Source organism: Myxine glutinosa, chromosome 2, assembly GCF_964187855.1.
Source record: "Myxine glutinosa chromosome 2, kmMyxGlut1.1, whole genome shotgun sequence".
Lineage (NCBI taxonomy): Eukaryota > Metazoa > Chordata > Myxini > Myxiniformes > Myxinidae > Myxine > Myxine glutinosa.
The window spans coordinates 238,274,126-238,288,084 of NC_136262.1; the positions used below are offsets into that span (position 1 = coordinate 238,274,126).

A 13,959-nucleotide genomic window follows, 5' to 3' on the forward strand; every position below is an offset into this window, starting at 1 on the left:
AAGGATGATTCATTCGCTTCTCCAATTGTTGTTCTTGAATGATTGCTCATTGGACTTGCACTGTGTTAATGTTGACGACAGCTATGCTGATTATTTTGTTTATTAGTTGATGACTATCCTCAAATATTTATCGCCAAATGTCAGTGTTTGCATGTGAAACCCAGCACACTATATCTGGTCGTATGTGTTCACCGACTAAACATGTGAGCAGAAATTAAACCTCGTTAGATCTGTTTCCATCGTGTTGACCCATCCGTCTGCCTGTGTTGCAGTGGCATGTTCAGCAACTGAGCTGTCTTTCCTCGTGGAGCCACATGACGTCGTGTGTTTGGAGAGCCATCCATTGTCCCTTCACTGCTTTGTCGAAGGGATCGCACCCATTGCCATCACCTGGCGCCATAACGGCATTCCTGTGGTTCCCACGGAGCCACAAAACAACCACAGTGTCATTCCCTCCAATCCCATCCTCCTGACCAACGGAACGCTGTTCATCCCAGAATTCCAAGCACCCGATGGAGATGGCGAATACGAGTGCACCGTTCAAAACCACTACGGGCTGCTTGTCAGTCGCAAAGCCCGAGTGCGGGCAGCAAGTAAGTGGGATTTGAAAGATAATTGTTGCTTTCATTGGACGGTTTGATTGAGGTTTTGCTCTCCTAAATATATATTTTAAATCTTTCACCAAGATGCGTTAAGATCTTGCTTTAATGTTATCACTATTGCAATCACAAATTGCTGTTCACTATTGTCATGACAAAGGCTGAACCTCTGATGTGCGAATATGTAATTGTAACCTGAAAAAATAATTCAGTAACCTGAAAAAAAAGGGTTGGGTTTGGGGAAGAGCTAATGTATACCTGGTGTTGGCCTAATGGTTAGGGTGGTGGGCTTGGGATCCTAAGGTCCTGAGTGTTCAGCTGTTGAATTAACACCAGGTGGGGTTGACTCAGCCTATCATCCCTCTGACGTCGGTGAAATGAGTACCAGGGTACTGGGTCCTCTCTCAAGGAGGTTGGTGGCAGGATTTGCACTCCGGCCGCAGTAGTTGACCGCAGTTGGTGACCTCATGCTCTAGCACACACGGTGGTGTGTGTGGGGATGGTGCTGAGGAGTTGTCCAAGGATGCAATGACGTGCTGATCCAGCGTATGCTCCCATATATATATATATATATATATATATATATATATATATATATATATATATATATATATATATATATACACACACACACACACATGAATGAGCTAATGTGGGTAGAAAAGATGGTGTACACCGTACACGTATGGATAGGGGGAGGGGTGGGTTGGATTGAACCACCTCTGGAAAGCTAGAGAGCAGTTCCACAACTTGAAGAAAAGAGGAACAAAAGAGTGCAGATGGGCAGTAGGCCTGGATATTTGGTGCTTAACCAGGATGGGGTCATTGGAACAACACCTGCATCCTGGAAGAGTTAGTTCCGCATAAGTGAAGTAATTGACCGATGATTATGACCTTGCTACACCATGAAACTCATGATGTGTCTTTGTATCCTGTCATCATGTCTTCAGCTTTTTCATGAGACAAGACATCTGTGTATCTATAATATATACATATATATATATATATATATATATATATATATATATATATATATATATATGCGTTGAGTTTGTTGGGGAGGAGGAGTAATGATGGAGGGAAGATTAACGTATGCAACAAATGGGAGGGTTGTGAGGAAAGGTGGGAAATGAGAATGTTTTGTGTGTTTGTATGAATGATGTATCCTGTCAATTAAAATCTTCACTAAAATCAACATGAGAAATTTAGTTTGTGCGTTCTGAAATGTAAAGACCAAAATCTTGCCAACTGAGAAGATCGACGTGTTCAGAATGGGAGACGATCAGGAGGAAATAGTGGAAACGTTTTATCTTCCTGGGTTCTACGATTGAAGTGAGTGGAGATAGTGGAGGGTAAATTAATAGCTACTAGCAACGGTACCTGCCCTATGGGTGGGGCTTCAATTGGGAGGCTCAAATTAAAAGGCAAAATATCAGAAATTGAAAGCTTTGTTATTTTAAACGATTTATATGAATATCCGTCAAATCATATCACACGCAAATCATCAAAATCTAAACAGTATTTGTAGAATTTCAATAAAATCCACATCACTGTTCCCCCTCCATCCCCTCCCTCACCTCAAACGGCTTAACGGCTGACTCCGCACGTGAAAACGCTGAATGCCCCAACTCTGTGTTTGCCTCTAAATCTTGTGTCCCAAACCCATCCCTCTCTGTACCCACCGTACCCAGTCGTACCCAGCTGCTCCTGGACTCTGTGTCCTTTCCTCCTGACAAGGTGGAAAAGTTTCTGTCAACCCTCGACTCTGATTCTGTAACTGGTCCTGACGGCATCAGCCCACGGGTCCTAAAATCATGTTCTTCTGCTCTTTCACTCCCTCTTTCTGTTCTCTTCACCCTCTCTTTTGCTCAAGGTCATCTGCCATCTGCTTGGAAATCAGCCAACATCACCGCTTTGCACAAAAAAGGTGCAAAAACAGATCCCAGCAACTACAGACCAATCAGCCTTCTCCCAATTATCAGCAAAGTCATGGAATCCATCATTGCTTCAGATATGAAATCTTTCCTCTTCTCCAATGGCTTGATCTCTGATCATCAATTTGGTTTCAGACCTGGTCACTCTACTCTGGACATGCTGCTTCTGCTTTCTCAACAATGGATGGAGGTCCTCAACACCAAACAGGAAATTAGAGCTGTCTCCCTTGACATTTCACGTGCCTTCGATACGGTCTGGCACCCTGCTCTGCTCACCAAACTCTCCTCCTTTGGTATCCATGGAAATCTCCACGCATGGCTGGCGGACTTCCTCTCTGGTCGTAGTCAACGTGTGGCCCTGAATGGGTTTCTCTCATCTCCTCTTCCTGTTCAGGCTGGAGTTCCCCAAGGTAGTGTTCTGGGCCCTGTGCTTTTTCTGGTCTTCATCAATGATCTCTCTGACTCTCTTGAAAATCCTCTCTATCTCTTTGCTGACGACTCTACTCTCTGTCGCTCCATTCCTCATCCCTCAGATCGGCAGTCTGCAGCCTCCTCACTCTCTGCAGACCTGGACAAAATCACAGACTGGGCAAACAAATGGAACATGTCTTTCAATCCTGATAAATCTCACACTCTTACGATGTCTCTCCGAAAAGACCGACTGGAAAACCCTCCCAGCCACTTTCTGAATAATCCTCTCCAAGAAGTTCTGTCACTCAAGCTTTTGGGTCTCACTATTTGCCATGATCTTTCCTGGGAAAACCACATTTCAAATCTGGCCTCCAAAGCCAGTCGCCGACTGGGCATCCTCCGTCGTGCGAAGTCCTTCCTTGGCACACCTGAGCTCCTCACCACATACAAGGCTTTCATCCGCAGCTCTATGGAATACTGCTCTCCCCTCTGGTCTGGTGCTCCTGCCTCACACCTAGCCCGTCTTCACGCTGTTGAAACCAAAGCGTTCAGAATCATTGGAATCTCCCGCGATGAAGCTAACTCCAAGGGCCTTTCACTCACTCACCGCAGGCAGGTTGGTGGTCTTTCCGTCTTCTACCGACTCCTCTCTGCCCTTGCCCCCCCAGCTCTCTCTGGGCTCTGTCCCCCAAATATTCCAACAGATCGCACAAGATCTGCCTGCAACCCTCTTCTGGTGAAACTTCCAAAATCAAGACTCTCTGCTCACCCTCACTCTTTCATTCCTCTTTTCTCCCGCCTCTGGAACAAACTCCCTCACTCTCTTCAATCCCACTGCACCCTCCAGGTCTTTAAAACAGCTGTTTACCACCATCTCTTATCCTCCCCCATCCAAAACCTTGATCTTTTCTACCCCTGCTAATTTCGGTCCCCTTGTGTTTTATACCTCTCCCCCCCGCCCTCCCCCTCCCACGCCTCCTGCCCCCAAGCCCTCTCCCTCCCACACTTCTCCCTGCTCTCAAATGTTGTGGTTGTGTGCTTCCCCTTCTCTCCCCATCTTGTCTTCCGCTCCCTCTTTTTGTGTGTTTTGTTTGTCTGGTTGATTTGTTTGTGAAATAAATGTTAGCTCTTTCACGAGCCTCGATTCAGTATCCAAAAAAAAAAAAAAAAAACTGTTCATATCGGTAAATATTATTCCATCGTGTTTGGAAAAACTGGAATATTGGAAAATTGGAAAAATTGGAAAAACAATATAGCGAAAAACCTATTTTACTCCTGGGGGCCCAGAATTACCCACACAAAATTTTGTTGCGATCGGTTCAGCCGTTTTTGCGGTACCTGGGAACGGACAGACGGACAGACATTTGATGAATTATAGTAAGATGGTGAGCATTGGGTTAACAACAATGTCAGGATGGATCATCTGGCTGACGAATGATCCGGTATTTCCAGTTGTAATGTATGGATGTGAGTTGTGGACAGTGAAAAGAAAGGAAGAAGATTGAGAGTTTTGAAATGTAGTGTTGCAGTCGAATGTCAACAATTCCACGGACTGCAAGAAAAACAAACAAATCAGTGCTTGAATAAATTAGACCACCATGTACATTAGAATAGCTGATGCTAAATCAGAAACTGTCATACTTTGGACACCCCATGTGGGCAGAAAACGAAAGTCTGGAGAAGTCAACCATGCTGGGTATGGTTGAGTTAAGAAGAGGAAAGAGGCAGATCTTGTATGTGCGGGGATCGGGTAAAGGCTACAACCAAGCAGTCTCTGCCATGCAGTGCAGGGTAGGGATGTTTGGAGAAATCTGATCATCAATATCACTTGATGGAACTGGATAACTAAACTAGATGAATGATGTAGTTGATTCCAAATCATAATGTCGGACAATTGAAACTTGTTTCCTGTAACATTCTCATGTTTGTGAAACTTCCATGCATTTTATGATCCTTGTTTAGCTTTGCAGTTCATGCATTGTTGCTTCAACTTGGTATCATCTGAGTCAATAACTGGATAGCTCCAATCATAAGCTGCTTACCTCTTGCTCGACGCCAATTTGATGAAGTAGAACACAAATGTTCTGTGGCATTGACAGATGCATCTGCGCTTGTTTATTGTCTGCGTGTTATTTTTTTACATCAATATGGGGAAAAATGACTTTGGAGATCCTTTTTTAATTATTATTTCTAGCAACGGTACCCGTCCTATGGGCGAGGCTTCAATTGGGAGGTCCAAATGAAAAGGCAAAATATCAGAAGGCTTTTTTATTTTAAACGATTCATATAAACATCTGTTGAATCATATCACACGCAAATCATCAAAATCTAAACAGTACATGGCGCCCATTTTGAAAAAAGATTGAATTCTGCAAAACAGAAGCGGCCGCTACATGTCTTTCTCAGTCGCACGTTTGTGTGTGAAGAGTGCACACCGAATCTGTAACATGGAAGCGGCCGCTACACCTGTTTCTCAGTCGCTTTGCACACGCTGCCGTGTTACTTCAGAGCCGCAAGTTTCTATCGGAAGAGTTCGTCAGGAGTCTATCTACTCTCTCCTGGTGCGTAGAATTTCAACAAAAGCCACATCACTGTTCATATCGGTAAATATTATTCCATCATGTTTGGAAAAACTGGAAAATTGGAAAACTTGGAAAAATTGGAAAAACAATATAGCCTATTTTACTCCCAGGGGTCCCAGGAATACCCACCCAAAATATCATTGCGATCGGTTGAGCCGTTTTTGCGGTACCTTCGAATGGACGGACGGACATTTGGTGAATTATAGTAAGATTTTAAATTGTATATTGCATTTCAAGCTGGTTCTCATACTTGTCATTAATACAATGTGAGTACTGCATGGATGAGTGTGTTTTACAGTGATGCTATGGAATAAAAATCCAAGTTTGTGCGTTCAAAATTCCATGTGAAATTCCTGGCGTAGTTCAAAACTCCAGCTACCTTTCACTCCTGACACCATGACTTTTGCCCGGTGTCAATATAATTTGGTGGCAAGGGAGTTTTTCCTTTTATCATAGGATAAGCGTTTACGTTTGCAATACCCTTTTGGGGTTTTTGTGAGAATATTTTCAACAATCATTTTTTATTTCAATGTGCTCAGTTGTATTGTTTTGGCAGCCTTCATAAAGGGCCATTAACATATTACATATGTATTACGTATCATTCTCATGCTACACCTCAGCCCAATTTTTTTTTCATGTCATATGTGAGGTGGATACCTCATACAGATCGTTAAGCTGCAAGAGAAGATCAAAGATCAAAGAGTGATATTGCCATCCTTCAGGGTAAATCGTTTATATAAATTTATAAATTTTGTTTACATGAGCATGTTATACAATGCCTTCAGAAAGTATTCACACCCCTTGACTTTTTCACATTTTGTTGTGCACCGCAGTATACGGTCTTATGCACTCTGAAGAATCTTGTCCTCAGGATTTGCCTGTATTTGGCTCCATTCATTGTTCTCTCTATCCTTACAAGTCTCCCAGTTCCTGCCGCTGAAAAGCATCCCCATAGAATGATGCTTCCATTGCCATGCTTCACAGTCGGGATGGTGCTAGTTGGAAGATGAGGTGTGCTCGGTTTCTACCAGACGTAGCACTTTGCATTCAGGCCAAAGAGTTCAATTTTCGTCTCATAAAACCAGACAATATTTTGCCTCATACTCTCAGTCTTTCACGTGTCTTTTTGCAAACTCTAGGTGTGCTAGGGTAATATGTGTAGATCAGTAACAAAAAAATCTCAATTTAATCCATTTTAAATTCAGGCTGTAACACAACAAAACGTGTAAAAAGTGAAGGGGTGTGAATACTTTCTGAAGGCACTGTATATCACAGTGTGGGCCAACGAAAAGCTGCCACTATTTTTCCAGCCTCAGAAGGAAAAGCTGATAAATTTTGGAGTTCATTGGTTCTCTTACGAAACCGTAAATATGTCACGGTGGTCCTGTGATGTCTGGCGAGATGAGAGTCTGGAGTGGAGCTGCCGTTATTTTGGAAAGCTTTTAACAGAGTCATTAGAGCAACTGTATTTCATGGCAGTTTATATGTCGGAGAAAGAATCGTGCTTCGTATGTATGTTTGACAGCCATGCTTTGTAGCGCTGTGTTCTGGCAGTAGCCAGAGGTTCACCCAGAGGAGAAGTAACCCAGCTGTTTTCAAACGTTACAGAATTGCAAACAAGGGGTTTTCCATTAATTCCACGTGTTGACATCTTTTTTAGTCTCCTAATATCAAGGTGAGATCAGTTTGGTGGTTTCTCAAACTTTACTGTGTGGTTCAAATTTGAATTCAGCCAATATCAGCTGTAAACTTGAACATGTGGTTTGAAATTTAGCGAGATTTGGCATCATTTGGGGATTTAAGTTAAAACATAAAATTTATGAGAGTGACTTTGTATTAGATAGCATATCAGTGATGATTACATATCTAAATATGGATGGCTTTTTTATTCCTCCAACCATGATGTGGCCTCGTGGCCGAATGTCAGCCTTTATGTTTTCGGGGTGTCCGTTCGTCCGTGCGTCCATCTGTCCGTCGTCCATCCGTGATAGTTTTTCATTAACACAATAACTTGAGAATGGCTGAAGGGATCTAATTCAAACTTGATGCAGGTATGTACAATGAGGAAAAGATGAACTGATTAGAATTTGGGGTCACAAGGTCAAAGGTCATGTTAGGTGGAAAAATCCAGTTACCACGATGACTTGTAAACAAGTGATGGGACTTTGACCAAACTTGGTAGAAGTATATATTATTATTATGCAAAGATGAACTGATTAGATTTCTGCATCAAATGTCAAAGGTCAGAGGTCATGTCAGGTAAAAATGTGATACTTGAGAACAGCTGAAGAGATGTAAATGAAACTCGGTACAAGTATGTACAATAATGCGGGCGGAGGGAGGCATATCGGTTGATGTCACGACGTCAATAAGTGCTGTTCTAGTTTGTTTGTTTTACTGTTGTGTTTGAAGTTGCTTGAAATATATATCAGTGATAACTAAATATATAAATATGGATGGACCTTTTTTCTTTTTTCTTTTTTTACTGTTGTGTTGAAGTTTTTAGAAATCCGCTGCAATAGGCGTGCAAGTCGCTTTGCGCCACTCTTGGTAATGGTTCAGCTTGAGATTTCTGAGGTCTTCATGGAAGTGCATTGTTAGGTTGTGAAAACTTCCTGTTTGGTATTGCAAAAACAATGCCGAAAGACAAGGTCCTTGTGGGTAGATCGAGTCGAAAGGACTTTGAGGGAAATGGAGGAGCCTTTTGCAGCCACCACCACTTTGCCCCCACCTCACATCGCCACCCTTTCCAGCATTTAAACAAAGTCCTTCACCCCCTCTTTCCTTGATGGTGCGCCAGACCTCTCAGATTGTCCCTCAGGGGAAGGAAGCATTTTGGGGCCTCGTGGCCGAATGTCAGCCACTGGAGAATGGCCTGCTCGACCTTGACGGCCAATTACCGGCTGAGTGGAGCAGCCTGCCAGTTATTTTAATCCCTTCTCCTTATCCCCACCAGCACAAACAACTTCTCTAGTTACTCCACTGCAAGTAATTGGTGAAACCCTTTACTTTGTTTGCTTCTCAAGCTTTGTCACTACACACGGTAAATTTTTCTAACATATTGTGAACATTATTGAAAGTGACTGAGAAGAGTAAAAAAAATATTCCAACTTCCCAAAAAATAAACTCCGACATTTTATTTATAACCTGCAACCATTATTGAGCCGTGATGAAGTGCATTGTCCAATGCGCATTCATTCGCCTCCGCTGCTTATGTCCCACAGTTACAAAACACACACACACAGTGATAATGCCACGAGATAGACATTTTATCGGTTTACCAATTTCTTGCTCCCACAAGGAGGGGAGAATTTTTATGAAATAAAGAATACGCATTCCTAAAATGAAAGAACTTGTTTTTGTTGTTCCAGACACGTATAATGACCAACATAATTGTGCATCCCACTTAAGCTTCGTTCGTAATACAGGATTGTTTGCCATGCCTCTGGGCAGAACCAGATCCTGCAAGCAGGGCCGGCTTTCGCCGTTTTGAAGCTGGATGCCGCAACTGGAAAATGCGCTTTCGGCAGGAGCGATCACGAGTCGAAAGAGAATTTTTGTTTAATTCACGAGGAGAATCGCAAATTTCCCTTTCTCCACCGCATGAAATTTGGCAAATAGCTGTAGTCGGAACTTGTGAGCATCCCAAATGATTTCAAGACTACTGTGCGGGCAAAAAGAGCAAGTATACTTAAAATAGCGTAAGCATTTAGGGAATGTAAAAGGTCCATTGGGCCTTAATTTTTTCAACCCCGAGCGGAGAAACACGGCACGTGCTTAAATTCCATTTGCTTCGCTCTCTGTGCGTTCCAAACAGTTAAATGTCAAATACGACACCTAGGTGAGATGTACTGCACAATTACAGTGGGTATAAACCTCAAGCACAGTCATGATTTGAGTATGGGTAACTAGCAACGGTACCCGCCCTATGGGCGGGGCTTCAATTGGGAGGCCCGAATGAAAAGGCAAAATATCAGAAATTGAAGGTTTTATTTTATTTTAAACGATTTATGTAAACATCCGTTAAATCATATCACACGCAAATCATCAAAATCTAAACAGTATTTGTAGAATTTCAATAAAAGCCACATCACTGTTCATATCGGTAAATATTATTCCATCGTGTTTGGAAAAACTGGAAAATTGGAAAAAAAATTTGGAAAAACAATATAGCCTATTTTACTCCAGGGGGTCCCAGGATTACCCACCCAAAATATCGTTGCGATCGGTTCAGCCTTTTTTGCGGTACCTGGGAACAGACAGACAGAGGAACGGAAAGACGGACAGACATTTGGTGAATTATAGTAAGATCAGCTACAAATCAGTTATGGGGAAGAAACATCGAACATGGCATTTAAGCACGTCTGCAAACTTGACCGTAGAGGTAAAAGTAAAAATTCCCCACACTACCCTTTTAAAACAGACGGTACACATGATGCCATGTCAGTCTCGGTGCCTGTTATGCCAATGAGGTGGTGGGAACCGACGGCAGGGCCCCACGTCCAGACGGAGTGTGTAAAGGGCATACAGGGCCCTTTTTTCCTCCTCTTTCCCCCCTGGTGCTCATAGTAAAAAGTAGGCCACTGGACAATATGGCAGTCCAGCGATTGTCGTGCAAATTTTTAGAATTTGTCGCCCATCCCCCAAGCCCGTGCAGCGCAGCCAGCGAGGTCTGCTGGCTGTCTCGGTGTCAAGGGGCAGGAGCTGGGCCGTGCTTGTGGGTGTCAGTGGGGTGCGGGGAGGGGCTTGAGATTGCGGACGGGTAGTTGAGACGCCTGCCTGTCTGGGCTGGGCTATGGCAGCGTTTCCTGTCCATCCAAACCTGACCGAATCGTGGATCAATTTACATGCTTTTTATTATAACAAACTTTTTCCTCATCAAATTATCATCTTACAGAAAATTTTGGTGTTTTTCCGTTTATATCATGACTGTAAATTTCAAAAGTGATTAAAAAAAAAATTATATAATTTTTCATATTATAAAAACATTTCGGCAACACAATGTCTACACACTCGCGAAAATGGTAAATATGCACAGTCCATTCATGCATCAAAAAATGACGGAATTGTCTTCAATAAAGGTTTGCAATCACAGTCATATATGTACATGGACATTAGCTGCAGTTACCTGGCACCGTGGATAACAGTCTCTCAGCTGTACCTGCAACAAAATAACTGGGCGAAAACATCCACCTGCAGCAAGAAATATTGAAAGTTCATTGAAAATTTCATTAAATATTTTTTAAAAAAAAAATTTTTATTTTAAATAAATAAATAAATAAATTAAAATTTCATTAAAATTTCATAATATTGAAGTTCATTGAAAATAAGGACTTGAGTTACAGGATTTTCTTACTCATCAGGAATGAAGCAACAGGCAAAGATCAAGCATGCTTGTCACAATAATCGTTTAACAGTGAATGAGATCATATAATGTATGCACAAGATTGAGATGAGGGCAAAAGCTGTCAAATACCACTGCTGCATTCTGGTATCATCTTCTTCTTCCTCTTTCCCCTCTTTTTGCCCAATGAATGTAATTTTATATTCCACATTGAACTTTCCATGCAAACTCATTGCTTTGCTTGATTGGTAGACAACAGGGCATACCTGTATCGTCATTTTTTAAAACTCGTGCATTACTGCGGTGTAAACGATGTATGCTTACATTTGGAGGTATGGCGTCACGCACTGTTCACACGGCACTGTTAAATCCGAGTTGCATGGAGATTGCTTCGCACAACGTTGGGGCACAAAGGTGGGGAAAAAAAAAACAATCGTTGGAGACACACCGACATGTCCATGTCCAACACGGACATGGACATGTCGCAGGGTGCAGAGAGCTCGTGGAATATTTTGGGGGGTGATCATGCATAATATATTTTATATCGTGTATATTAATATATTAATAAATATTTTATGCACAATGTATTTATTATGCACATTACAAATGAAAGTCTGCTTGGCCTGTTCCCATCTGAGCACGTAGCTCATGAATCTGGAATCACATGCTTAAATCCCATATACTGTGTCGACCTGGCTATTCCTTGGAGTTCATGTAACAGTCCAATAATGTCTCCTAATACTTCCGCTCCTGCATGTGATTTCTACTCATGCTTTTCCAAAAACCTTCGGGTTGAAGGAGCTGTGCTCCCACGTAATCGGAAGAATGGACGCGACAAAAAGCTGGAATTCGTCCGAGTTTCTTTATTGTCACAAAACAACTCGGGTACTCTGAAAAGCCCGTTTATCGGGCAGCAATATATACTGTATACACACATTATCCCGGAGCGTTTGCCCGGGAAAGGCGAGAGGGGGCGTGGCCGGGCGTCCTGGCCGCGGCCTGGCAAGTCGAGGGCGGGCATGCCCAGGCATGCCCGGGCGTCCCGGACGCGGCCTAGCAAGTCGAGAGCGGGCGTGGCCGGGCGTGCCCGGGCGTCCCGGCCGAGGCCTGGCAAGTTGAGCGCGGGCCTGCCCGGGCGTCCTGGACGAGCCCGGCATGGTGATCGCTCCGCGTCCTTGGTAGGTGCAAGGCGATTGTGTAAACCCAGCGGTAGCCACTACAGGGTGTTTTTAAAAACTCTTTTAGGGAAAAGTAAAACAGCGTACATTAGGCAGAGTTTTTGCATCATGTTTTTGATTCACGTGAGCCTTTAAGCAATTTATTCTTACTGTCAGTCTCTATCTTGGTGGAAGTACATTAATTAATTTAGACATGCATTATATTATCTCACACAACTATGCAGAATATTCTGAAAAGTCAAGACGTTCCCACTTTCACGTCGCAGGTCAGTGGTCTCTATGTCTTCTTCCACGGCCTCCTTTCTGTGCAGGGAGCACGAGGTCTGCTAGTAACCCCCTTCGAGTGAAACGCTCAAAATCCAGAATCACTGCTCACCTCCATTCCTCTTTTTTCCCCCGCCTGTGGAACCAGCTTCCCCAGTCTCTTCCATCTCGTTCTTCCATCTAGTCCTCTAGGGCTTCAAGACAGCTGTTCGCCACCATCTCAGGTCATCCCCCATCTCATGTCATCCCCCATCCACAACCATGATCGTTTCCACCCCCACAAACCCCCACCAAGCCCACCTCTTTCCAGGTTTCCAGTTTTTTTCCTTCCACTTCTGTGATTGAAAGTTTGCAGCTGTATCCATCGCGTTCACCCCCTGTGTCTTCCCCTTGCCCTCATTCTTCCCCACATCCCTTAATATTTCTCCAAGTCTCCCACTATTTTGTCCCTCAACCCTGCAGTCGGTGTTTTCCCTTCCCCAACCCCTCGCTTTCTACTGTTGTTTTCATTCTGCGTTCTAGCTTCTCCATGAGCCTCGAGACAAAAAGCTATTTTGTTTATCTGTGGGATTGTTCTGTGGGTTTTTATATTAATATTAACTTCCACAATATGGAGGGCCGTGGGGGTGTTTACCCACTACACACCATTGCGGTATATACAAGTCATCATTGATTTTTCCATTTTCACCATTTTCTTTTGAAGAGTTGAATCGTTTACGTACAGCCATGGGGAGACAATGTGGCACGCATTGGCCTGACTTTACCCATTATCACTTTTACCCTTATTATTCCTCAAGCACTATAATATTAAACAGATTGTTTTCTGAAACACCAGAAGCTTAACAATCAGAAGCTTTCATTAATCCAATGATGAAACTTTTTTACTTTTCCTTAGTTTTTCTTTTTGTATACAAAGTCCAGAGTCATGGAAGTTGTTTGCTTCTGCTGCCAGCAATGAGGTATTGTTTAGTCGTTAGGTTTTAAATGCAGAACTGTATCATTCTGTATTTTGCTGAGGTCGGGTGAGGGGTTGGAGGGTGGGGAGGAGGGTAAGGTCACAATGGACATGTGCAAATATGGAGCTTTTCTTAGTAAATGATGCCAGATGCCACAAGCACGCAGTTTTGTGGATGCGGTGAAAACACGATAGGGCTTTGTTGAAGTCGCGGCAACCTTTTCCAGCAGTGATATAGTTTCAGGAGAGAGAAGAGTTGTCTAATCTTCTGCAGTGCCCAAGGCTCATGTACAAAATTTTATGTGTTTTATTTGCAGGATAAAGGCATTTGGACAGAGATGTTACTACAAAACAAACAGAAAAAAAAAATGAGCAAAAGTATAAGATTAAAGCCTGGAGGTTGTTCATGAATGTCATTGTAATTCATGCGAAAGGTTCACTGATATCTCCAATGTTCTTGGCCAACATGTGATGTAATCATTACAAGCAACTCCATGAGCCTAACGTCATCGTCAACAAAAAAACACACCCTTCAATTAAATAGTTTACCAAAAACATCTGCAAATCGGTTTTACTTGGAAAGAAGTATTGGTGACTTTAATTTTAGTTTTCCACTTTCGGAAGTAACAGATGCCATGTTGTGTTGGGCTCATTCATGGTGTTAACATGGCTCACCATCCAGGAGGTATCAT

The 13,959-nt window shown here is 42.9% G+C and overlaps 1 protein-coding gene across 1 annotated transcript in view; it reads left to right on the forward strand.

Annotated features, from left to right (window-relative positions):
• Positions 1 to 13,959, forward strand: part of IGDCC3 (immunoglobulin superfamily DCC subclass member 3) — a 137,440-nt gene that overhangs the window by 16,681 nt on the left and 106,800 nt on the right. Inside the window, exon 2 of the mRNA XM_078772378.1 lies at positions 273 to 593. Coding sequence (XP_078628504.1) covers positions 273 to 593 — 321 coding nt within the window. The remainder of the gene's footprint in view (positions 1 to 272; positions 594 to 13,959) is intronic.